General features: G+C 46.8%; 1 protein-coding gene across 8 annotated transcripts in view; it reads left to right on the top strand.

The window, feature by feature from the left end:
• Positions 1-10064, top strand: part of RASAL2 (RAS protein activator like 2) — a 163954-nt gene extending 153890 nt beyond the window's left edge. For 4 of the 8 annotated variants that reach the window (XM_058029865.1, XM_058029862.1, XM_058029869.1 and 1 more), the window contains 4 exons: positions 743-945; positions 1382-1469; positions 3355-3385; positions 5248-10064. In XM_058029865.1, the coding sequence (XP_057885848.1) occupies positions 743-945; positions 1382-1469; positions 3355-3385; positions 5248-5378 (453 nt within the window). In that variant the 3' untranslated portion in view covers positions 5379-10064. The remainder of the gene's footprint in view (positions 1-742; positions 946-1381; positions 1470-3354; positions 3386-5247) is intronic. The other 4 variants (XM_058029867.1, XM_058029864.1, XM_058029863.1 and 1 more) reach the window with 3 other exon arrangements.
• The last annotated feature ends 14908 nt before the right edge of the window (positions 10065-24972 follow it).

Below are 24972 nucleotides of genomic sequence, written 5' to 3'. Positions count from 1 at the left end.
CTGTTTTTGAAAGTGTGTGTTTTTTCAGAAGTAGATCCCATTTTTCCAAATACAGTCACAGTCATGTGTTGCTGTGGGGATGGAGTTGTTGTGTAAGAGGTCTGGTATTTTGAGAAGGCAGGGAGTGAGAAGAATGTTTAGTGGACAAAGAAGCAGAAGCATAGGATTATTAGGAAAGGGGAATGAACCCAAAACAAAGCAATATATTGAGATTCATGGCACTATTGCAGAAATGATTGCCCGGAGAGACAAGAAGAACAAAAGCTCAGCCAAGTAAGGCTCTGGTTTGCAGTGACTGGTTTGCTCTGACCTGCCCTGATTGATTAGGTCCTGAAGAGTGAGTTATTTGGGTCCTACACAGCTCTGGATTTGTAAGTTTGGGCAGCCTGGGCCATTTCTACAGTTGCATATCCATTTCCAGATGTTAGCAACATCTGCCTGAGAACTGCTAGAGTCTGAAGTAAGGCAGGATGTGATCAGTCAGGGCTGAGGAGCCATGTCAGAGCCCTCTGACTGCTGGAATTGTGCTGCAGAGTGATACCCCACAGCGTGGGAGCAGCTGGATGCTCCTTCTCTATGGTCGCCCCTATGTTTGCTTCTCACTTCCTTTACTTCCATCAGCTTATTTTTCCCTGAAAAAAAAAACCCAAACAACAACACTCCTGAAAGAGCCAGCAGAGCATTATAAGGATCTGATCTCTTCTTTTTTCTCCTGATTCCCTGGTGCCTCCCTGGCTGCCAGTACGAGCAGGAGATCGCCAAGCTGAAGGAGCGCCTGCGCGTGTCCAGCCGCCGGCTGGAGGAGTACGAGCGGCGGCTCCTGGTGCAGGAGCAGCAGATGCAGAAGCTGCTCACAGACTACAAATCCCGGCTGGAAGACAGCGAGGACAGGCTGCGCAGGCAGCAGGAGGAGAAGGACAGCCAGATGAAAAGTATCATCAGCAGGTGAGGCTTTGGGAAGCTCAGGACTGGGTTTTCCAAAGGAGACAAGCGGCTCCCCTGTGCAACTCCATCCTCAGAGCTGAAGAAATGGGGATGCAGCGTGGAAACTTGCCTGAGATTGTCAGGAAGGTAAAAGAAAATACTTAGGAATTTTTACCTTAGGTCTCTGAGTCTAGGTCTTTATTTTTGTTGTTGTTTGGAATCTGTACATGAGAACAGTTTTTCAGAGCAGTGGCATTTTTGGTAATGTCCATTCTGAAAATAATAAGTTTGGGCAACTGGAAGTGTCATATGGAGAGATAAGCTTTCCTGAGAGCAGCAGAATTCTTCTCTTGGAGAGCCAGGAGAAGCAGAGAAGTCAAACGAACAGGCCAGAGTATCTGAAACACTTGGGAATAATATTAGACTGTCCTAATCTGTCGCTCTCTTTGCTCATCAGACTCATGGCTGTTGAAGAGGAGCTGAAAAAGGATCATGCTGAGATGCAAGCAGTCATTGATGCAAAGCAGAAAATCATTGATGCACAGGTAGGTAAAGAGCTTGGGATCTCCCAGAACCTGTGTGTAGAACCTGTTCTTGGCCCCTCTCTCCTGCCCCAGCACTGTTCTCTACTTCCAAGCCATATCAGCCCTCAGTGTGACACAGGTCACTTATTGCCTCTGGAAGACAACTTTGGGCTTTATTTAATTCTGTCTGACCTGGGCTTTGAGGCAGCCTGGCAACAAATCCCAGGACTGATCACGTCTCCAAAACCTTTGCTGCTTTGTGAGATCCCAAGGGAGTAAAGGATTAGCAGTGCATTGTGTAGATGTTGTTCCAAGTGTGGGCCTGGGACCTGTGGGAAGCTGTGCCTCACCCCAGCATAGTTTAGCTGCCATGTGCATGCATCTCAGCTGTGCCAGCAACAGCATGGCTTTGGACAGTGGAGTCCAGGAAAGAGAATGCTGCAATGGAGCATTGTCCTGGGAATGTCACTTGTGGCATTTCACCCACTGGCCATCCCCAGCAGTCCTGGGAAATGCCCATTTCCCACAAACCTGCAGCTCCCACCTCGGTCACCCTGGGCAGCTGTGGGGAGGGGAACCCAGTGGGAAGTGCATGTGGGTGTATCCTGGGGGTCATTCCAGCTTTTCCTCTGTGTGTGTGCTGATCCCACAACAGAACCTGGGACTGGTTTGTATCTGCCTGCCATGTTTACATTTGTGGTATTTGCATTTGGAGGGTCTCTTTCCTGCTTCTGGGCTTTTCAGTAGTTCCATATGGAAACTTCTTTAATCATTTTTTCAGGAATAACCTAAGTTATTCCCTACACAAAGAATGGTGGTGGGAGTCTCAGCTGAACATGGTTAAACATGGCACTGGGGTATTAGAAGTACTTGAACTCCTGTGGAACTGTAGGGAAAATATAAAGCAGCAAAGAGCTGTGTTTTTTGGAGCTAGGCACAGTCAGGGCATCTTGCTGTTACAGACATGGAATGGCAGTTCATCCAGGCAGCAGCCTGGATTCTGAAATGGGTGGATATCTTTTTCATCTGCCTCAAGAAGAAACTGGGCAAACATGCAAAGTGATTTTTGGAGGGGAGAGATTGGGACTGAGTAAGAAACTTGCCTGTTACCTGTGTGTGCCAGGAGGCTCTCAGCCTTGGTGTTGGTGATGGGCTAGCAAGGTGGAGCATGGACCATTGTGATCCCAGTGTCACCAGCTGGCAGAGGGCACCACTGCTGACCTGTGAGACCTTCAGACCCTCAGGGCTGGAAGAGTATAGTCCTCGGTCACACTTCATCAAGTGATGCAGCATTTATCACCTGTGGTGGAAACCAGTGAAAAAACAGGAGCAAAACAGCAGCATTAATGATTTCTCTTTTTCTTGATCAAGCAAGGTCACTGGCAAACCTCAACTGCTTCACTGTCAGGCAGTGCATGGGGGAAGTGCAGTTGTCACTGTCCTTCCTTGAGTACCTGAGCAGAGGAGGAAACTGCTGAAAGATTCAGAGCAGACTCACCAGGAGAGCCCAGGTGTCTGCTGGGTTCTGTAGCAATCCCTTGAAATCGTGCTTGGAAGATTTTATTTAGTCTGATTCTCAGTGGCTAGAAAAGCAAGGTGGTTTTTTTGTGTGAGATTTCACTGAGTGGGGCTGGAACCTGGCTCGTCATACCCGGCTGAAGAGTTAAAGGCTGCCAGGAGCAGCAGTGCCCTGGGACCCTGTGCTTAGGGACACCAGCCTGGGATGGTGTGAGGGGTGCAGGGCAGCTCCCAGCACTGCCCCCATGCACACAGACACGAGCTGTTCTGGCTCTGGAGCCTGAGCAGGGATAGGTCTGGCCAGAGTCTCTCCTCGGAGCGGCGCAGCTGCAAAGAGAACTGGCCCGGTTGCTATTGCAAGTGACATCTCCGCTGTGTTAAATTACAGGTCATAAATGGGGATGAGATAATTCCAACAGGCAAGTAAACCCAATCAGTTCTCTAGCTGAGCAGTACCCAGTCCTGGCCCAGCACACTGACCTCCTACCCATTCCAGCTCCTCCTGCTCCCTGTGCCCTGAGCATGTTACAGAGACGTGCCTGGTAGATCCAATTTTCCTTTCAGTGAGAAGATGCCTCTACTCACCAACCTTGTGCTTTTCAGATTGATTTTCCAAGTGTGGATTTCCAGCTGTTTTGCAGACTGGCTCAGTGAGTGCTCAGCAGTGTCTAAAAACACCCAGCCCTTCATTCTCAAGTCTTTGAAAAGATCTTTTAGAAATTTTTCTGGAAAAGTTTCAGAAGGAAAATTTTCATTTAAAATTGTATGTTCCAGGTGAAATACAGTTGGAGGAGTAGGAGCTTTGCCTGGCTGAAGAGCACATTCCTTCTGAGGCACTTGTGTTCTGCAGGGCTCATTTCAGCCTGGGAGGAGAGGCCTGTAACTCCTTGGCTCTGTGTTCTCCCTGCTCCCATCAGCTGGACTGGGATGAGGGCTAAAGCAGGCCTTGTGCCTTTTGCCTCTTCCTCCTCTGTTGGCTTTGCACAGAGCTCAGCATGTTCAGGGCTGTAACAGAAGCAGGACTTAAATTCTGTTTTGTTTTTGCACCCAAGCACTCAGCCCTGTGGGGGAGCCCACTGAGAAAAGCAGACATTGCTGATTAGTGCTGTAGCATGCACTGATGTGCTGGGATCCAAATCCCCAGGGGCTGTGGTGGCACGTGAGTCTCCTGAGCAGTGTGTCTGAACTGTTCCTTAATGTTTATGCCTTCTGTGCATCATTTTCCCCTCCATTTTGTTTCTCAATGGGCTGGACTGGGAAGAGTTCCCACATGCAACTTGTTTTGGTTGAGCAAATTAGACATTTTCCCTTCTCAAAGAACAAAAGCCAATTGGCTGGTGGCATGGAGAGCACAGTAACCTTCCTGCTATCTCTAGCACTGCTTTCTGCAGCTGCATTATTATTATTTTTGGGGGAAAGATGGAAATTGTCATCTCTGATTATGCCTTGGCTTGCCCCTCCAGTGCTGTATCCCACTGTTAGCAGGCTGGGTCTGGTGATGGGTTATGTCAATTTAGCAGCACACATCCCTGAGCTGTCTGCTCCGAGTGGAGGCTGGCACGTTCTGTGCAAGGACAATCAACCAGGCACGTGCATTCGAGGAGCCCAGGAGCCCCCCGAGCTGGAATGGGTTTAGGAGCAGCGTGTTCCATGTTTGTTCTTTGTGTTCTGTCAATGGCATCTCCCCTCCACCCACAGTGCCCTCTCCCCCTCACCTCCAGTAACCCTCAGCGTTAGCTTTGGCTGCTGCTTCTCTGTGTTGCTGTTGCACCGTCACCGCAGGCTGCCATTATCTGCTTTTTTTTTTATTATTATTGTTTATTTATTTATTTCAAGCATCCCATGAGTTTACTCTGAGCACACTCCATCCAAAGAGACAACGGTCGGCAGATACCACCTGCACTTTTCTCTGCCAGATGAAACCCCCCCCACACCACTTTTATTTTCTGCTGCCTGTTTCTGTTTTTCTAATATACTTCTAAAATGTAATATGGAAATTGGCTACCATTGTTATTAACACCGACCCCCTCCCACTCCCCTGTGGCAAAACCCTGCCTGGCTGGGTGGAGCTTGGATCAATTCCCCGCTGTAACTCGGATTCGTCGCACAAAAAGCCCCGGAGGGCCGGAGCGGCCGCAGAGGAGCCCGTGGCACCCCGAAAACAGAAAGAGGCAGACAGCCCATGTGGGCAGGGAGCGCTGGCCCAGCTGCCTCTGCCAGAGCCCAGGCTGCTCCCAGCCAGGGCGGGCGGCAGCGCTGACGCTGTGGGGTGTCTTTGCAGGAGAAGCGGATCGTGTTCCTGGACTCGGCCAACACGCGCCTGATGAGTGCCCTGACGCAGGTAAAGGAGCGCTACACCATGCACGTCCGGAATGGCAACCCTCCCAAGCTTTCCATCACGGAGAATGGTGAATTTAAGAACAGCAGTTTCTAATTCTGCAGGTGCTGCCAACCACCTCCGTGGAAGAGCAAGACGGAGCAGAGCCAAGACCCCTCACCGTCACTGATTGTTGCACATAGTTCTTCTGTAAAAGGAAAATTGTATTGTTTGAAGATTGTATTGTTTGAAGACTGTTCTAAAATTGTTTTAGAGTTGTATTTTAAAATTGTATTTTAAATTGTTTTAAGATAGTATTGTACATTCAATAAAATTGAAAAGCAACTCTGAAGGGTGGGCTTTAATTCCCCACTCAGGGCCAGGAGAACCAGGCTCCCCAGAATAAGTCCTTGTGGATCACTGTGTAAATAGAGGGAACTCATGGGTTGTGTACAGAAAATGCCAATGTAATATACCAAAAGGAAGTGAATACTGTAGATTTTTTAATTATTGCTATTTTTTTTATTATTATTATAATTATGTTGTTGTTGTTGTTATTGTTGATGTTGTTGTTTTTCTCTTGTTGAAAGCACTGCAGTCCTGGGAGGAGGAAGAGGGGGGGTGTGTGTGCGTGTGTGTTGTGGGTGACCCGAGGCAGCAACTGGCTGATCAAAGGACATGAATGGAGTGAAATGAATTCCATAGGAAAACTCACCAGCTGGGTTTATTCCCCTCTTCCCCAGCTGGTCTTTAGCTGAATGCAAACTTGATAGCAAATGTTTTAGCAAGAGAACTGGCTCTTGCTGTGTCCTGTACCTACTTCCGATAGGGCTCTGTCATAAAACAGCCTTTCTGGAGAAGGTACAAAGTGGCAGCAGCAAGCTGGATTCCTGGAATTTGCACAGTCAGGCTTCCTGTCAGACAGAGGGAATCTGCAGGTTTTTGTGGTAGGATTCTTTCTTTTGTAGCCCAGTTCTGATGCAGTTTTATATTTTCTTCTGTTTGGAGGATTTACAGACCTGTAAATACTTTTTTAACGATTTCTAGCCAATCCCTACTGTACGCCCCCTGCAGAGGCACCCTGAATTCCCTCTCTGCTCTCCATCAGGAACAGACAGGTTAATCCTCTCGGGAAAGGGCTAACCAAAGGGTGCCCATGCCCAGCACAGGAAATTCCATATGCAAAAGTCCCTTTTTCTAGAGGATTTCTGTATTTTAATGCTTGCTAATTTTCACTATTTCAGCCACTTGCTTAGCCAGTGTAGTTCCAATGAAAGGTGCTTTCTGCACCTTTGTTGAAAGATCTTCCATTCCTGCTGAAATTTTCCTTTCTCTGGATAATTTAAAGGGATTTTTTTGAGTTCTGTACACTGCAGTTCTTTTCAGGAGTTTTGACTAAGTTTTTGTCTCCAGTTTCTTTCAGCTGTGTTTCATAGAAGCATGATTCCAGACTGTGTGTGAATGGGATATTGCTCCAAAGTGACCTTCTCCTGGGAGACAGTGACACTCACAATCTGTAACAGATGAACACTAAATGGCTTGGTATTGTCAATTCTCATGATTTCATCAAGTGCCACAATATTTAATCTGAGAGAGAGTTGTTTGGTTTTTTTTTAATCTCAGATTCTGAAGTCAAGTGTGAGTTTTTACTTTCAGCTTTTGCTGTGCATTTCTAGCCCTCAAACCCTCACAGTAAATGAAAGTATTGCAGCACTGATTGAAATTGTTAATTACAGAAACACACTGATAACAGCGAGTGTGATTAACCATTCTCATGTGCTGTGGAAATTGGAAAAGTTTACTTCAATTTGAGACAAAACCTTGAGAGGTGCCTCAGTGTGGGATTGTCTCATGAAAAATCCAGGATTGTCTAAGCCAGTTCCCTGCACATGAGTTATTGGCAATACCAAGACCCAAACCTGGTGTCTGTTGCTAAGTTTGCCTGGTTTTTGGAAATGAATTCACCCCAGCCCCGTGGCTGATGCAGGAGGTGGCAGAGCAGCGTGTGTGCTCTGGTGTCACGATGCTCAAGCCACCATCACCACCCCTGTGTGTTCTGTGCATCAGTGCAGAGACTCCTGTGCTGCAGGATGTGTGTGCATCCATCCTAGCCAGGCCTTCTGGAGCACAGCAGTGAGCTGGGATTTGGGGTTAATGCTCAGCTCTTTGGGATCACAGCTGCTCTGGCTGCTCGGCCACAACTTGGTGTAGGTGGCACTGAAACACCTGGGGTTGTGCTCTGCATTGGCTCAGCAGTGGTTACTTTTCCATACTTTCCAAACCGTCTTCCAGCTCAGATCCTTGCTGACCTCTGATATTTTATTCCTCAAACTGTGCCTTTGAGTTTCTCCTTTCTCCCTTCAGGCATCGCAGCCGTAGCAACTTCTCCAGTTTGTGTTGAGCTGTCACGTGAGGGCCTCTTTTACACAAACCCTTTTTGTGGTCTCTTTCTGTGGGATCTGCATGTCCCTGTAGCCATGTACTGTAATTGCACAGCTGTAGCATGGGGGAACGTGCTCCCATCCCTTTTGGGATGGGCATGTGAACTGCTCCCTTGTGGCACAGTGCAGGTGATGTGGGTGTGCTGTGAGCGAGGTGTGGGTGAGCGCCCGTGGGGCTGCACTGACAGAACGAGGCAGAAGCAGATGTGTTGTTCTAGGAGAGTTATTCCAGCATTATTTTGGGAAACACCTTTCCCCAGAGCTCCCCAGTGCTCTGGTAATGTCAGAGGTCACTGGCTGACCTGTGTGGTTTGATGCTGAGGTGTACACTTTGGTTTCTGCAGTAGAGGCAGCATTTCAACCTGGATTTTTAGAGGGGAATTAATCCCTGCCCCAGTATTGGTGAGATCTTGGGTAGTGCATCATTCCAACACTGTATCTTCTCCTGTGTGTTTCTCAAGCTCGTAGGATGCTTGTAGGAAGAAGCAGTGGCTCTCTCAGAGCCTGACCCCTCTCTGTGGTCTCAGAGCTTATTGCTAGGTTGGTTGTTTCTCTGCTTTTCCAGTTTCTCCCCTCAGGTGCCAGGCGTGCTCTTCCAGCTCTGCCACCAAGGGGTGAAGGTTGCAGAGTCAGTGCTGCTAGACTGGAAATGATCTGCTGCAGCACAAAACACTGCTCCTGAGTCCTGCAGGCAGCTGTCTCTCCTAGTTTGTTACCAAGCAGCCTTCCAGAAAACTTTCAGCCGCCTTAAGCTGACAATATGTGAAAATGCCAGTTTCCATTTTATCCAGACTGATAAAATCCATGCTCTGTTCAGGAGCAGGAGCCCTGCCTGGGCCTGATCACGTTTGGGTTTAGACTCGTGGCCAGTGGGCTCTGAGGGAGTAAATGGTGCAAGGTGTGATGGGGAGCTGGCTTTGTGTTCACACTCTGAGCAAAGGCTGATGGCTGTGTCTAATGCTGTGCAAGGAGCTGCTGCTCTCACTGGGGAACAGATGAAGTAGTGCAGGAAAAATTGGATAGCCTTGAGGAGGAATACTCATGTTCCTCAGACTGAACAGGAGAGTCACCCCATCTTGGTGTCTCAGTCTGTGCTGGCCACGTTCTAGGAGGGTTCTCTCCAAACCCCAAAGCCACCTGGGCTTCCTGAGTGCTCAGGAAAAGCCTGAAGCCAGCACAGCAGGGCAGGGAGATGGAGCAGCCTCTTGTGTGTGGCCCCTTGGCAGGTTGTGTGTGGTGTCTGCAGGGTGTGAGGTGAGCAGGGACTGGCTCTGAGAGGATAGAGGGAGCACGGCCTAGGCAGCATCCTGTAAATCCCTGTTCTTTGCAACTGTAGGAATTCAGGCCTTTTTTTTAGGGGAAATAGGTTTCATATCTAGGAATTACCACCTGTTACTTCCCTGGTCTATCCAAAATGGGCAGCTTTTTACAAAAGCACAGATCCATACAGCTACACATTTTGCCACATTCCTCTCCAGTGGCATAACTCAGGCAGGGAATCTACAGCAGTGTGGAAAGGGATGTGTGTATTTTCTAGTTAGAGAATATGAGGTGTAATCACTAATAAATTATTTATCCATCTAATAAATCATCAAAGAAATGGAGTTGATTTTGCAATAATGTAATTGCTTTGGTTTGGCTGTGAGTTTTTCCCCCATGATATATTCATTTCATGTTCTGATGCTTGCATAAACCCACCAGCTTTTAACTTGGAAGTCCATGAATTTTACAGCCATGTCCATGGAATGTGTCAGCAATACTTACTTGTGTGGATGAATTCTGCTTGTGTTCTGCAAAAATGTCTCTGTTGTTCCTGGAGAACAATTCCTGTCCCAGTTGAACCATGATGTGCATTTCCATCAGTGGTGGGCATGGTCTGCCAGAGGAAAAAGAGTTAAATTTAGGGTGATGTTTTTAAATGTTTCCTTCTCCACAGTAAGTTAACCCCCAGGAGAGTGAGCATGTCCTTACAGATCATGCCTGCCAGGAATCCTACCTGCAAAAATAGATTTTTCTGTCTCAAGGGCCTTAATAAGAGTGTTACTACACAGAACTGTTCTACAGTGATAGCTCTAAATAATTTATTTTTTATTTCAACAAAGTACACCTTTAAAAAGGAATAAACTTGTTTTTCAAGCCGTATTTTTATGCTTGTAGCACTGGACTGTTTGGTCTCTGAGATCCATTTCTGCATTTCATTGCCTGGGTTTGTTCTAAAGAAGATTTATTTTTGTTCTGTGAATAATTTTTGAAGGTTCTTGTAATATGTACAGATATAGATACATTTGAGGACTTTTATTGATATTCCTACAAAGAATACAAATAAACTTTAACTTTAAACAGTTTGGACTCTGTAAACTTACACTGATTTTAAGTCCCCCTCTGTTCTGTGCTCGGGTTGTGTTTGTGTAAATGCAGGGGGTGGAGGGGAAGGAATTCCCACTGGGACAAAATATTTGGGACTGAGCAGCTCCTGCCTGGAGCAGCCTCAGCCAACCAAGGGCTGAGGGGAACAGGATCAGTTCCTGCCTCCTGAGGCTGGGAGATCCTGGCATTGTGGAGTGAGAGAGCGACAAGCTGTGGAGACAGGGAGAACTGCTCTCTGCTTCCTTTGGCTCTGGGGTTTCTCACTGAGTGCTGAAAAGAGAGTTCTGTGTGTTAATTACTGTGGTTATTCCCCTCACACCCAACCAGTGAGTGTGATCAGCCCGGTTCTCCTGTTCAGTCCATTCCTAAATTACACATTCTCACACAGCAGCCCAAAGCTGCAGAGTTGGAGGCATGGACATGCAGAGGGATATTATTTACAGGTTCACATCAAATGCTGGATTCTAAGATATTTACATTTATTCTTCATATGTGTATAGTGAATGGGAAAACCTTCCACAGTGAACTTACTGAATGTAAAATCCATATTCAAGGGGGTGTTTTGGCAAAGTCTCTATTTGAATTTCACAGAGTTATTCTTTCTCCACAGTTTCAAAGCCTGCAGGATGCCCACAGCAGACCCACAGTGCCCTGGGGCTGGCCCTGCCCTGTGTGCTCTGCTCCAGCCCCTGCATGGCACTGGGGTAACACAGCAATAAAACTGGGGCAGCTCTGGGCTTTTCTGTCCCAAACCCAGGTGTTCCATCCTGCAGAAGGCTTTGGATTCCACTTTACTCCACTGTGTAAAACTGTATGTGAATGTGCAAATTCTTCTCCCATTTCCAGCCACTCTGGGCAGAGCACACAGGGCTCTGGAGCTGTCCTGCAGTTCCCTTGGGAAATTCCTTGGGAGAAGCTCCCCTCCAAGAGTCCTCCTGCCCAAAGGATGCAAGTGTACAACCTTGACTGATTTCCAAGGATGTGTGCTGCTGCTTTACATTGAACAGCAGCTGCTGCTTAGATCCATTAGCAGATGGAATAGCAATTTGCTTACTCTGAGATATGAGTGTCAGGAGAAGAGAGTCCTTGGTCTTGCTAGGGCCCATCTCACATTGCTGCCCTTCACCTTTCTCCTGGTCCCACAGATTAAATATCCTCATGTCTCCAGAAGATGTATTAAATTCCTGCTTTTTGCTGTAGGGGTAGATCAAATATCCTGGTTGTAGGCAAGAGACCTGGCTACCTGTCTGTTCTTCCTGCAGCCAGCATGAATTCCTTGTCCTTACTCAGCTCCATCCTGCTGATGTGATTGGAAATGTGAGTTTTGTGGACCTGAGACCACTTTTCAAGACCCTCCTTAGCCCAGCTCAGTAGCAAAGCAGCCTGGGCTGAAATGGAAGGAATTATTACTGATATTGCAGATGCCATATTTGGGAGCAGGGCATTTGGGATGGATGGTCTCAGCACCCTCCAAGTTCTCGCAGCTTTCACACTATAATGGGAGCCAAAGGGCTGTTGTGTCACAAGTGGAGGGGGATCACAAGGGACTCGGTGCTGAGCCCAGTGAAGAATGACACAGTGATGACAGAATCTAACTCAGAGTGAAAAGTGCCCTGCACAGAGATGAGTGACATTTCTCACCACCTTTCCTCTGCTTCCAGGCTTCTGCTGGCAGCAGCCTGCAGACAGTGGGAGCAGTTCCTGCTCTGCATGGCAAGGTGCAAGTTCTGCCTGCCGTGACGGAGGAGTTGGAGCTGAGCTGCAGGATGCAATTACTGTAGGATGCAATTACTGCAGGATGCAATTCCTGCAGGATGCAGGTACTGCAGGATGCAGGTACTCAGGCCTTCCCTGCCCTCACGAGGGTCTGACATGGACCATCCATGCTGGACCCTAGCTGAACCTCCACTATGGATTGTCACTGTTGTTGGAGGGGCTGTTGTGAGGATTTGCCCTTCCTCCCTCAGAGCACGGGGCTTGCCCTGCCCTGTCAGGCAGCAGGGCTGTGACTCCCTGAGCATTCCAGAGCAGAACATCCTGCTGCAGAGCCAGCAGTGTCTCTGAAAGGAGGAGCTGCCCTTACCAGGGACACAAATTAGGAATGTCCAGTAACAAACAGCTCTCTGAAGGCTTTGAAAAGTTGCTGGGTGGATTTCAGTTCTTATCAGTGAGAGTGTGGTCTCCCAGTTAGCTGCAGTGCCTGAGAGCTCACACCCCTTTGGGCACAGGGTTGTTCCTAGAAAAGTCCCTTTTCCCTGGACCTCAGCTGTGGATCATAGCTGTGTCTCAGTTCAGAGCTCTGTTCCTGAGTGACACCTCTGTGTGCACTGGCTCCCTCAGCACTTTCAAAGGACTTTTTCCAGGACTCAGGACTTCCCTGGTGGGAAGGATTGGTGGAGGATTGACTTCCCTTTTCCTCAGTGCCAGAAGGTACTGCAAATATTTAGTTTATATTGTTGGATGTTATTTAGGATCAGGAAGGCCAGAAGAACTTGGCCTGGTAGAGACTGTCATTACTGGGATTAAGTAGAGCCTTTCAGATTTTTCTCATTCTTTGGGAAACAGTGGCAGCTCCCTGTCATGCCAGGATCTGTGCTCTACTGGGGAGCATTTAGAAAGTCATTGCTGCAGCAACCAGTGAGGTTAATTAAGTGGATAAAATACTTGCCATCTCCTCTGGGATTGACTGAAGGGTGGAAAGATTGTTGCTCCCTAAGTTACATAATCTTTGTCATGGGTTTTTGTTGGGGTTTTTTGTTGGATTTTTTTTGTTGTTGTTGTTTTTTGGTTTTTTGTGGGTTTTATTGTTGTTGGGCTTTTGTTTTGTCTTGTGTTGAAGTTTTTTGCTTTTGTTTTTGGGGTTTTTTTTTGTAAACTATCCCCATGGGCAGATTCCAGACTGTGGCTTTGGGAAGAGAGGGCTCTTAAAATGTCAAGTCCATCTGCCCCAGCTGCTGACTTGACAACTGTGCTGCTGGAATCAGCCATGTGCCTAAGGGGAAGAGGCAAAGGCTAAAGGAAGCCGTGTCCTCGGTCCTGCTCACAGCTCACCACAGCCATGCTCTGCTCCCTGGTGGCTCCCAGGTGTTGTGAGAGCTCTGCCCATGTGCTGCTGTCTGGGGGGTTTTCCTGAGGGTGTTTGCTGTGGTGATGTGCTCTGGAGAGCTGGCATCATGTCCCCAGCTGCTGCTCCCACTTGGCTGCAGGGTTTCTCCTGCCCTGGCCAGGCACAGAGGCTCAGGGTTATCAGGGGCACCTGGGGAGTTCACAGCAAGCAGCAGTGGTTATCCCAGAGATCAGAAATCCTGGGAGACATGAACAATTTATTGTCAATAGTGGCTTTTCAAGTGCCTTTCCAAACTTCTAAAATGACCTCCTCAGCTGGTGGCTGCTGGGCCACGGCAGACTGCAGAGGAGTCTGCAGCCCCTGCACGCCCAGAGGAGCTGGGTGGGTCCCAGCCAGGGTTGGTGTCCTGTCAGCAGCTCTGGTGGGAGCACAGCTGCTGCCCTGCCCTCAGCCCAGCGCAGGAATGGCTGCAATGCTGTGGGGCAGGAATGAGCTGCTTTGTCAGATTTGTCCTCTGGGAGCAGCTCAGATGGTCCTTGGGTCAAAAATACACAGGCATCTGATTTCAGGATGATTTTAGGTTGGTATTTGGCTGGTTCTGGATGTGAAGATTTGGGCAGGTGTTGCCCTGGTGATTTGGCTCTGTGCAGCTTTCCTGCAGTTTGCCCAGGTGTAGGACTGTGCTGGTATTGATTTACTCTCACACTGGGGCAGGCCTGCTGTCATGCTCATGCTCCCAAAACAGAGATACCCTTCCAGATTGGGGTAATAAATACTAACCTGCCCTGGCCCTGACCCTGAACATTAAAAGCAATTTTTGCTCCAGATATGCTCACTGCACTCCTTAGCATGAGGTAAAAGTGGAGTCATTGTCTCACAGTCTTTGGAGCATCAGCACTGGTACTTTGGCTGCTGACCCACCCCCCAGACACAAAGCAGGATGCAATCGAATAATTTGAAGATTTTAAAGTGACAATGAAGTTTTTACACCTTTCAGTACAACATTTGCAGTTGACTTTGATCAGGGATTTGAAGGTGCATCATCATAAAGAGACCATCCTGGTGAGTTCATCAGAGTGGTGATGCTTTTTTCAGCTGATGGAAAACCTGGAGGAGCCCAGCGACCTGGAATCTGTTTAACTTGGATCTGGCCCAGCCCAGTTTGTGGCAGGCTGGCTGCTTTCCCCATGGGAAAGGAGAAAATGCAGTGAATCAAAAGTTTTGGCATCGTTTTTTCAACCTGCCTGTAGTTCTTCCATGTGGGGATTGGCATTTTCATTGCCAGGGCTCCACAGGGAACCTGCAAGGTTTTAATTTCATTTTAGTCTCTCTAATAGTTGTGTGAGTGGTGGGTGAGTACATACCACACTCAAGCCCAGTTTTTCCTCATTTCTCACGTTCCTGCTGCACTTTTTGGCTTCTAAGGGTCACAGCTATCAGAGGGGCCTCTACTGGAGTGAGTCTGGAATGAATTTGATAAATGATTCCTAGGCAGGCATGACATGAACACACTCATTGCTACAAGTGTTTCCTTAACCACTGCTCCCTTATCAGCATGAAAAACAAGTATGTGGAGTATCTTGGGCAAATACACTTGTGCAGATGCTGGGAGAGCTACAGGCCTTATCAGCAAACAGGTTCAGTAACATTTGCAATTCAATCCACTTGGAATGGCTGTCAGTAGAATGCTCATCTTTCCTGAAGGCCTTAGGCTATCCCTGCTAACTCCAGACCTCTCTGAGACCACATCAAAATCTGTAGCTGGGACAGTGTCCATGGAGACTTCCCACTCAAGCTGCCCTCTAATTTGTGTCCCTGAAGAACTAGGAACATGAAAAGCAGGACAAAGCAGATGCTGCCCAGCTAAACAAATCTCTCCTTCCTACCCACAGGGCTGGGCTGCAATATTTCTCTTACAGAACTGATATTTATTAGGAAAAGTGAGCTAATCATCAATGGCTGTGCAATAACACAGTGATGTAAATAAAGAGCCTGGCATGAGAAGTGGACAGAGAGCAATAATCACAGGCTTTGCTTGTATCCATGAGGATGAGCTGAAAGCTCTTCACCATGGAACCTACTCCCCCTTGGCAAATTCTCACCCCAACAAAAAAGGTCAAGACTGTGAGTAAAGAGACTGTGAGTAAAGAGCCTCAAGGTTCTGTGAATGAGGGGTGGTAACAGGGAATATCTCCTGTTTGGGAGTTGGGGGCATTCCCCATGAGGGATATGCAGCAGATCTTGCTGTTTCAGCTTTGGACAGATCCTGGATAAGACATGGAAAGCTGTTGCTGTAAGTGGAGGTCAGAAGATTACTACCAGACTGGAAGGTAAGAATCTCTCTGGAAGGGAGGGCAGTAAAATGTCACAAATTGCAGTTCCAAGACCTTGATTTGTAGGGACACAGTTTGTGGTAAAGGGACACAGTTTGTGGTAATTGGGAGTGGGTTGCAGCTGTGAGCAGCAGGTGAGCAGCACTGACAGCAATGAGCCATGGAGTGCCCAGGGGCACTGAGCAACCACCAAAGGGAGCAGAGGGCACACAGGTGCAATGTTTGAACATGAGGGTATAAAAGGTTGGGCTAAAGAACAAGAACAGAAATACTTGCAGCCTTCTGAGGTGGTTTGGTGTTACTCTGTGTGGGAAATGCTTAAAGCCTTCTGAAGTTGTATGGTGAGTCTCAACTTGTGACACTGATTAGCATTTATTGATTTTGACCTCAGGATGAACACCATGGATATGCTAACAAGACTTGGAGGATACAAATTTGGGAGCTATTCTCAAAAATGTGAGGACTAGAGCATCTTAGAAAACTAACTGGATGGGCAGGAATAAAAATAACAGGGTTCAGGTGTGGGAAAAGGAAGGAAAGTACTGAAAGTACAAACAGTTAGAGAAGTTATACAATTACATATAGTAATAGCAGTGTGACTGGGTTTGGATGTAGTAATTAGTGATTCACTGTGCAGAAATGCATGAGGGCATCCCACCTGGCCTATGAGGCAGACAGGCAGCAGGCACAGAAAGGCTGCTCCACACATAGCCATGAAACCAGAGCAGAGCCACGGCAGCACCACCCAGTTTGCATCTCCTTTGCAGGGATGGAAGTTTGTTACACGTAGCAGGGATTTTAATTTCCCCCCTGTGTCAACAGAAATCCTGAGGATAATGAACTGGTGTTACATGGGCTGGGTGCTTTGCTCGCTGCAAACAGGGCTAAAAAGAAGCTCAGCTTTTGTGCCATCTCAGGCACCATTTTGGAGAGTGATAATTGCATGTTTCAGTGTGTTCTTCCAAGAGGGCAGGATCCTCTGAGGATTGGCTTTTGTGACTCCATCCGAAGTGTGTGCTAGGCAAGCAGGACAGATCCAGCCCTGAGTGAAGGGAGTTTGTCTCCATGGGAGGATTTTAATACCATGTTCCCAGCAGAGGCTTTGTGGGGCTTACCTTGGCTTCACCATGACCGATGGCTTCCCCCGTGGAATTTGGTGTATTCTCTCCCTCTTCAGGCACCCAGTTTGCCAGGAACAGAAAACCAACAGAGAAGCAAAACTCAGCATTGTCTGGATTGTATGCTGTGAGTTGTGGAGGCAAGAACTTGGGTAAGACATGTTCCTTGCCTGTGTTTCCTGCTGGTGCCTCTCTCCCTGCTGTGGAGCCAGACAAGCCCCCTGTGGAGCTGCAGGCAGACAGGAATAGAGCTGTAAAATCCCTGGAGCTCAGCTCTGACTGCAGCATTAGTGCTTTAAAGCACAAATTTATCACAGCCATCAGAGCATGCAGATTTGTGAGATGATGTAAGCAAATCCCAAGGGATGCTGTGCTATCCCTGCACTATCCTGGGACACACAGCTGTGGCTGTTGGGAGGGAAGCCCTGCATGATTGGTTCAGTGGACTGCTGGAGAAGCTGTTTTGGGAATGTTCTCTCTGACACTAAACACTAAAGCAAACCCATTGGTTCTGCTTTGTGGTGGCAGAGACCCAGTCCAGGGTGCAATGTGAGTGGTGGGAGCCAGGGCCCTTCATCCCTAGCACACCCCCTAAAACTCATCCCAGGGAGAAAGAATTGGAAGGCCAAGAAGAACTTGGAAATTGCTGCCTTTCAAAACTGGCTGTGTGTCATTTCTCTTGTGCCTGCTAAGGCTGGGATCTTCCACATCAATTGCTTCTGCAAATCACACCCCAAACAGGCCTGGCCCCCTTCCATGCTTCTCTTATTTGCATTCCCTGAAACACGAGCTCCAACAATTCCATCTTTTATATTTGCGTACAACTCCTGAATGCTTTTGAGCTGATTGTAAAGGTCAGGCTGAGTGGGGAAGTGCAGGGAGTTTGGATAGATCAGTCTACCTCAGATGCCTGAAGAAGAAGAAATCACTCTGGGCTAGATACTGTCCTGATACACATCCAAGTGTACTGGCACTAAATAGTGCTGTGGTCCAGAAATTTTGAAAAGCTGATTTTCAGTCCTGTCTTGTCCCTCCCCTCACTGTAATTTCAGGAGGCACAGCACACAGTCTCAGTATTCTGCAGGAGATAAGGATCATGTAGCCACACCAGATTTTGGATGCTTATGCCTCTTCCTTAACTCCTGGATCTGCAAAATAGGGATGGAAAGCTTGCAAAGACTGAAATCGCTGCTCCTTTTATCTCTGATCTCCAGGTAAAATGTAGATGTAGAACTGCTCAGAGTGAATCTAGCTCAGTTCTTTTTTTCTGCTACTAAAATGGTTTCAGCATTACCAGATTCTAGCAGAGACAGCATTGGTTTCATGCTCTCCAGCTCAGCTTTATGCTTCAGAGTGTCTGTTTTCAAAGATTACTGTTCATGCAATGTCAACCAAGTCACCATCACCTCTGCTGGCATGTGGAAAGTGGCAGTGGCAGCACTTCCATGCCCTGAAGCCATGCTCTTCCTGCATCCCATTATCTCTGTGCAGACATTCCTTGTGTTTACCTGCCACGTTCCTGCCCTGCAGGCCCCTTCTGCAGCAACTCTCCCCAACAGTGCAGCCTTCAGGTGCAACCTCAGTGCCTCTGGGAATTATGTTTGAAGGTTAATGTTTCAGAAAAATATCATCAAAGCATTTCTGCCCCTCAGCCCATGATTTTGGTAGAAGAGAGAGATTTTTTTCCCTCATTTGTTGTGGTCTAACAGTTAAATGCTTGGCAGCTGGATGCTTGTTTCTACCTGATAGAGCTTTATTAAAATATGAGCTGTGGGTGTGGTGATCTTTTGGAAGGTGAGGGGCTCTGAGATGGCTTTTTCTCCCTGAAAATTCCCCTGAGTGCTACTAAAGCAGTATTTGGACCTCTAAATACATCAGGCTGTATTTGGCCAAAGATTTAATGAGAGGCCAGAAATGAGGTGCTTGTGCAAGTGACTAGATGGCAAATGCCAAAATCTTTTTCTTCTGGCTTTGCTTTATGACATAGCAAAGGGAAGACTGAAATAACTGTTCTAGCTGTAGAGTGAACCCTTTTTCTTAGAAATTTGCTCTTGCAGATTTTGTTTTACCTATACAGCTTAGGGGGAAAAAACTACCTTCCATAAAAACAAAACTTGTACACCATAAAAATACTTTCAGTTGACAAAAATCTCCTGAACCACCAACAGCACTACCCAAAAGGTGGGGAGATGGGCACAGATGGAGGGAGGGTGATTTCAAATCAGAGGGTTCCCAAACTCCCATTGCATCACATTTGTGCTAACAAGGGGTCACATTTTGAGGGTTTGGTGATAAAGTTCCTGCTGAATTCATATGGAACAGAAGCATCCACCTTTTCTTCACCTTCCTCCCTCTTCCCAGCCTGGCAGTGGTAGGTGTGTGCTAGAGCCTCCATGCATTGGCTACTTCCCTTCCTCCTGCAAGTGAAACCATTGCAGTGCTGTACTCAATGCATTGTACAAGTTGTTGCTGCATATAAAACTTAGTTTGATCTGGGATGAGCTGAAAAATTCAATAGCTGCTATAAAATGCCGTGAAATTCTAGTTTTACAAGTTAGATTTTGCGTGGGAGGAGGAAAGATGGCTGCATTTTTTTCATGTTGTTTGTGTATCATTTCCAAGCCTTAATTGATGAATGTGATATAGTTTGATAGATAAACATATCAAACCAGTTTTGTGGTGAAGATATTATTAAAATGAAAATAAATATGGGCCTCTCTACGTAGGTGAGAGGGAACCCACAAGGGAATGCTTGAAGTGAATAGGTTTGGAAGCTTTTCAGACTGGAAAAAATCCACAGCTTTGCTTACATGCAACACACATTGGTTAAAATGTATTTCAACTTTTGCATATGTTTTTGAGTATTTAGTTAAAAATGAGGCACTGCATCTAATTAGAATCTCAAAACTCACAGACAAATGCTACAGGCTCAACACTTTGAAATGTAAATAGAGCCACAGTAAAGATACTGATATGGGGGTAATAAAGAGGTAAAAATATGCCACACCTTCTGAAAAGTTGAGGAAGAGCACCTGGGGCAGGTAGGAGGGAGCAGAGCAGTGATGAGAACTAGAATAAAGGGCTCTGACATTTCACACAGGACTCGAGTCTGTCTAACCCAGAACCTGCTCCCCAGAGTCCCAACGAGGCATTCCAGTGCCACCCCAAAGCATTCTGCATGACAGGGATACTGAGGGGCTTTTGTGGTGGGTGAAGAGAGAGATGGTATTTGTCTGAACCTCACTTGTCACAAATTTGTGCCTTGGCACCTGAAAGTTGCTGATGTGTATTTGAGCATTAATTAGGTCAGACATGAACTATTTAGTTTTTGGCCAACCAACAGAGCTGGAGCTAGCTTTGAATTTCTCAAGGTTCCTGTCATTAAAACTGCAAGTTCATTTAGAGAGCCATTCCCTTCTTGAAAACTTGGGCAAGAAAAGAAAACTTTCCTTAAAAGCATCCCCAATTCTAAAAGTTATTTGTAGGAGTTATATCAGCGAGCAGTGTCTCATCAGAGAAATATGAAAAGGGGTAAAAGGCAGGAACATGAGTTAGAAAAGAGAAGTTTTACATCCTAATCGCTCCCAAAATCACTGCGGGGAGAGACAAGGTTGTGGTGCTAAGCCCAGCCAGCTGGTTGGTTCTAAAACGGTGAGTGAAATGTTCAAAACTCACAAATCCCAAAGAGGATGGTGATGGCTGGTACACATAACCAGAGTAACGATGAACCCCAGTTTATGAAGGCACGGACCAAAAGAGAAACACCTGGAACACTTCGAGCTGTAAGACAACAGTGCCCATGCAGAGGCATCCAGTGCTTCAGTTTAAAAATCCCGTGCGCCGTCCCTGCCTGGTCCCGGAGCAGAGCGATGTTTTGGGAAGCTGCTCACGGCCACAGGGTGGAGCTGAAGCCCTTTTAGTTCGTGCCGCTCCTTGGGTAACTCGGTGTGCACGGAGAAAAGCCGGCCGGGGCTGTTGGCAGCCCCCTCGGAGCGCTCATTACCGCCGTGGCCTCATTGCCCTGCAGGGGAGGTCCCGGAGCGCATCTCGGGGCCGAGGGTGCTCCAACAGGGCGCTCTTGTTCGGATCTCCGCACAAACAGGATTGTGATGAATTCGTAGCACAGTCAGTCATGTGAAAGCATCGTTGTCTCTGAGTGCCCCTAATAAAGGCTCTGACCTGAATAAGTGAAGGGAAAACACAGCCGACAGGAACTTATCGGGGTGAAGAATGTTTATGTTAAACAATACGTTTTCTTTGTTTCTCAATTCAGCTTTTCTGCTCGAAATGATCTTGAGTGACAGCACCGGATCTATAAAGGACAAGATGGGAGCTCGGATCGGGGCAGGCGTAGGGAAAATAGGACTTGTTTTGAAAACAGATTCCAAGCAGATGGGCCGAGCAGCGGGAGGGCGAACGCGGTTGTTCAGATCGCTTGGTGCTCGTTATTTGTTCTTTGTCCCGTCCTGCTTACTCGGGCTCCAGTTCCCTGTTTTCCACCTGCAACCAGACTCCCCTTATCTCACCCATTCCTCCTCTCGCTGCCCTTTTCCCACAGCTGGCTCGGAGCACAGCCTGATCTCCTGACAGCTGGCCACGTGTGGGAACCATTTCAGAGCCTTCTGCCCTGTCCCAGCCGAGGTGGCACTGTGGCTGCTTTGTGCATCTCCTTGAGGAGCAGCTTCCCCAAGTGTGTGTCCTGCTGGTCAGGAGCTCCATTTCATCATCCCTGTTGAATTTAGCTGTGGTGGCTGAAGGTCTGCATGCCTACAGCCTTGAGAGCAAAACCATCTCCAGAATCCAGCTGGGCCTGGGGCTCCAAGTCCTGTGAGGGTCAGCTGTGCCAGGAGAAGGTGTAGATCTACCACTGGTGAGCAGCTGTGCTTTTGTTACCTGGATTTTGTTCAGGCCACAAAAAGACATATTGCCAGCAGCTGTGACTGTGGGAGACCTTATTCTCCTCTTGTACTTATGTGCCAGCAGCAGAGACTGTGCCCTGCCCCACCCCAGGTGAGATTTAAAGTGCTGATAAAAGGCTGATCCAGCCTTTTCCAAAGTCTGAGAGGGCTCACAGGTTTCTGGGGGTAGCTCCCAGCTGGCAGGTGCTGGTGGGCACCTGTGAAGCAGAACATCTTGAGCCAGCTCAGCCAGCAGTGCTGGATGAGGATGTCTGTCATTGGCCTAGGGAGAATGGACAGCTAAACCAGCAGAAAAGCTCTTCTTGTTGGCCACATCCTAATAGGAGCTGACACAGCTCTGCAGGTGAGGGTACAGCTGTGGAAATATCCCTGGTTTTCACTTTTGAAATACTTCTGGACATTTTCAAGACATCTGAAGTTTTCCTGTAAGTCAGTAGCTCCCTGTCAGACCCCATCACCAGTTCCACCTCTCCTCTCCTCTCCTCCTTACTTCCTCTGTGTAAACCCATGTCAGAATCAGCTCAGTGCTCCCCCACTCCTGGTGGCTTCTGGCTCCAGCTGGAACCACTCTTGAACACAGTAAATTAGTGAGACATCCATGGGTTTGGTCCCTATTTCCCCTGTATATAACATATCATCAGGCCATGGTATCAAATGCAAGCTTATGGATTGAAACTGGTGGTGGGATCTTCCAATTCCATGAAAATGCTCTGGTCTGAGGGTGCTGATGTGATTGTAATCTTTGCATCCATTCCCTGACCCAGGTGATGATGAAAAGGGATCATTATTACGCTCATTAATAATTTAGGAAGCTAAGCAACAGCACCTGGAAATTAGGTGTCAATCTTGCAGGATTTCCACGGAATGAATAAGGACGAAAAATAGGTCAGGTGCAGTTATACTTGTGTCGTTTTGAAGAGGGGAAGGAAATATTTTTAGCAAGAAGAAAATGCTTTCTCTCCTGCTCTGCAGCACAAGTAGGTGCCTGTAACTGATGAGGTTTCTCACACAGGATTGCTCCAGGCCTGACAGGTCGCGATGATCCCCCCAGGCACTCACAGGAGTTGGTCTGTGTGTTCCTGTGCTGGCGGTCTTGCTGTGAGGATTTCAAGAGCCATCTTCATTTTCCCATTTTGCCTCAGAGGGTTTGTAGTTCCACAGGGCTGTCTGCCATGGATTGGTGTAATTTCTGAGTCATTTTCCCAAGCCAGCATCTTAAAACACTATTTCTTATAATTTTTTTTCTCTGAAAAAGAAAATATGTGAGCAATGCTCACATTCTCCTCTCTGTGATACAACAAGGGTGTGGTAGTGCCATGGAGAGCTTGGGCTGATACACAGTTGTAAAGGCTGGGAGAGATGCAGCTCTGAAAAGGGTTGGAGTGCTGTGCTTTGTGCTGTCCATTCTGCTGCAGCCTTTATTAGCTCTGAAATAGTTCTCTCTTTTGGTTTTTAATTGCTCTTCAGGCTGGCAGTGTGAATCATGGGTATTCAAAGTTGCTTTCAACAGAGCATTTATATTGTTTATATTTAAGAGTACTATTTAAAATGCAAAACTGAGTTGTGACATTGGCTGGGCACGTTCAGAACCTCTCAAGAGTGATCATGTTAAAAAGGAAAACTTCCATTTGTAAAAATATATTACAATTCTAGCTAAGGAAAGACCACTTTTCAAATGAAATATGTTTAAATCACACCACTCAATTATTTCCCAGTACACAGCAGTACAGTATGGATATAGCAACCAATTAATTGCTCTGCTTTATGTGCAATTTTTTTTTTCCTGGATAGCTTGAGGCCCTCTGCAACTGTTCTTTTAGTGCTTTGTGCCAGTGGGGCTGTTGTGGTCAAACCATGTATTACCAAACCACTTATTACCAAAATTTCCTCACTGTGCATTCATCTCTGCATGAGCAGCACATCCAACTCTGGAGAAGTAGTTGAGAGCACCTCACAGGACACAGCAGGCTCATCTTCTGCTCAGCTGGATTTGTTTTTATGCACCTCAGGTGTTGACAAGTCACTTTTCTTTTCTCAATCCCACAACACCTCAGCAGTGTGAAGCTTGTATGGATTTAGGTGCTTGTGGGGTGAATATTTCTCCAAGCATGGCTGGTGTTGGGAGGAGTATTGATGTAGTAAGTTTTTACTCTTTACATAAAAAAGTGGCACAGTGGCTGTAACTAGAGAGCTAAAATGCAAATAAGTGTGGAGACAGAGCAGGCTTAGAAGGTAGGCCAAGTCCTATCATCTTTCCTGTCTAGGCCAGGGGAGGGTTTTCCTGGGGTAGAAGAGCACATCACAGAGAGTTTTGCCCTGTATCCCATCACCTAAAGCAGTACAATCCATAACTGCATCAGGAGTAACTTGCAAGCACTGATAAGCTTGGGTCACTTGACGTGTCACATGTGAGCTCATGGTATCACCTTGTGTTTCAGAAAGACATATCCTAAGTCATATTTCTAAAACCCCCCCATTTTTCCTGCAGCTTTGGCTTTTTAATGGGGGATTATAAGGTGTTGGAAGCTGCTGTATTGCCACAGCTGGTACATTCTTTTCCAGCCTCAGTTCTGAGCAGCAGGAAGTGTTCTACATTATAGAAACCTCAGTTTTACATAAAGCTGGTGGGCAGGATTCCTGCTGGATGAGTCCCAGCACATGAGTGTTTACAATGATAGAGATCTTAGAGTTGCTTTCTTTTTTTAAAAACATACTCTTAATTTTAGTGCTTTTGTATAAAATTTATGATTCTGAGATGCCTTTTTTTAAGCTTCTAGAAAGTGAGTTGTGAGTGCAACTTTTACAGCTTCTCTGTTGAGAAGGATGTACTGGAATTACTCTTTATCCAGAAATATCAGTATTCCCACCTGGCCCTGTGAAGTAACACCCAGTATTGGCTGGTTTTATTGCAGTGAAACTATGAACACGATTTATATGTTTTATTACAGGAAGCAAATCATTAATTCATCTGGGCAATATTGATATTTTCTTAATAAAGTTTCATTTTAGCATTTGGTGAACCTCATTCAGGTTAATTTTCAGTGCCAGCAGTGTTTACATAACACATAAATGCACTTGTACCTGTAATAATGTTGTGTTTTACTTCCTGAATTCATTATGGGCTCTTAAGCACTTAATCAAATTCCTTTGGATTATCTTGTGCATCCTCTTCTGCAGGCAGGTTTGTGTACCAATTTGATCATCTTTATCTGGGGAGTGCTTTTAACCTGAGCACATGTGGGACTGTTTGTTCTGCTCTTACAAATCCTGGGGAGTTACATTTGCTCTTGGGAATGTGGCTTGCCATGTGCTCACATTTCAAAGACTATTAGGGTTTCTTTTGTTTTAAAGTAGACCCCCAGTAAAATTTTATATCTTGATACAATTACTCTGCATTGCATTGTAGTAGCTGCATTTCAGATTTCAGTTCATTCCTGTTTATTT

The sequence above is a fragment of the Melospiza georgiana genome, chromosome 9 (genome assembly GCF_028018845.1).
Source record: "Melospiza georgiana isolate bMelGeo1 chromosome 9, bMelGeo1.pri, whole genome shotgun sequence".
Lineage (NCBI taxonomy): Eukaryota > Metazoa > Chordata > Aves > Passeriformes > Passerellidae > Melospiza > Melospiza georgiana.
This window is presented reverse-complemented; position numbering and strand designations above follow the sequence as displayed.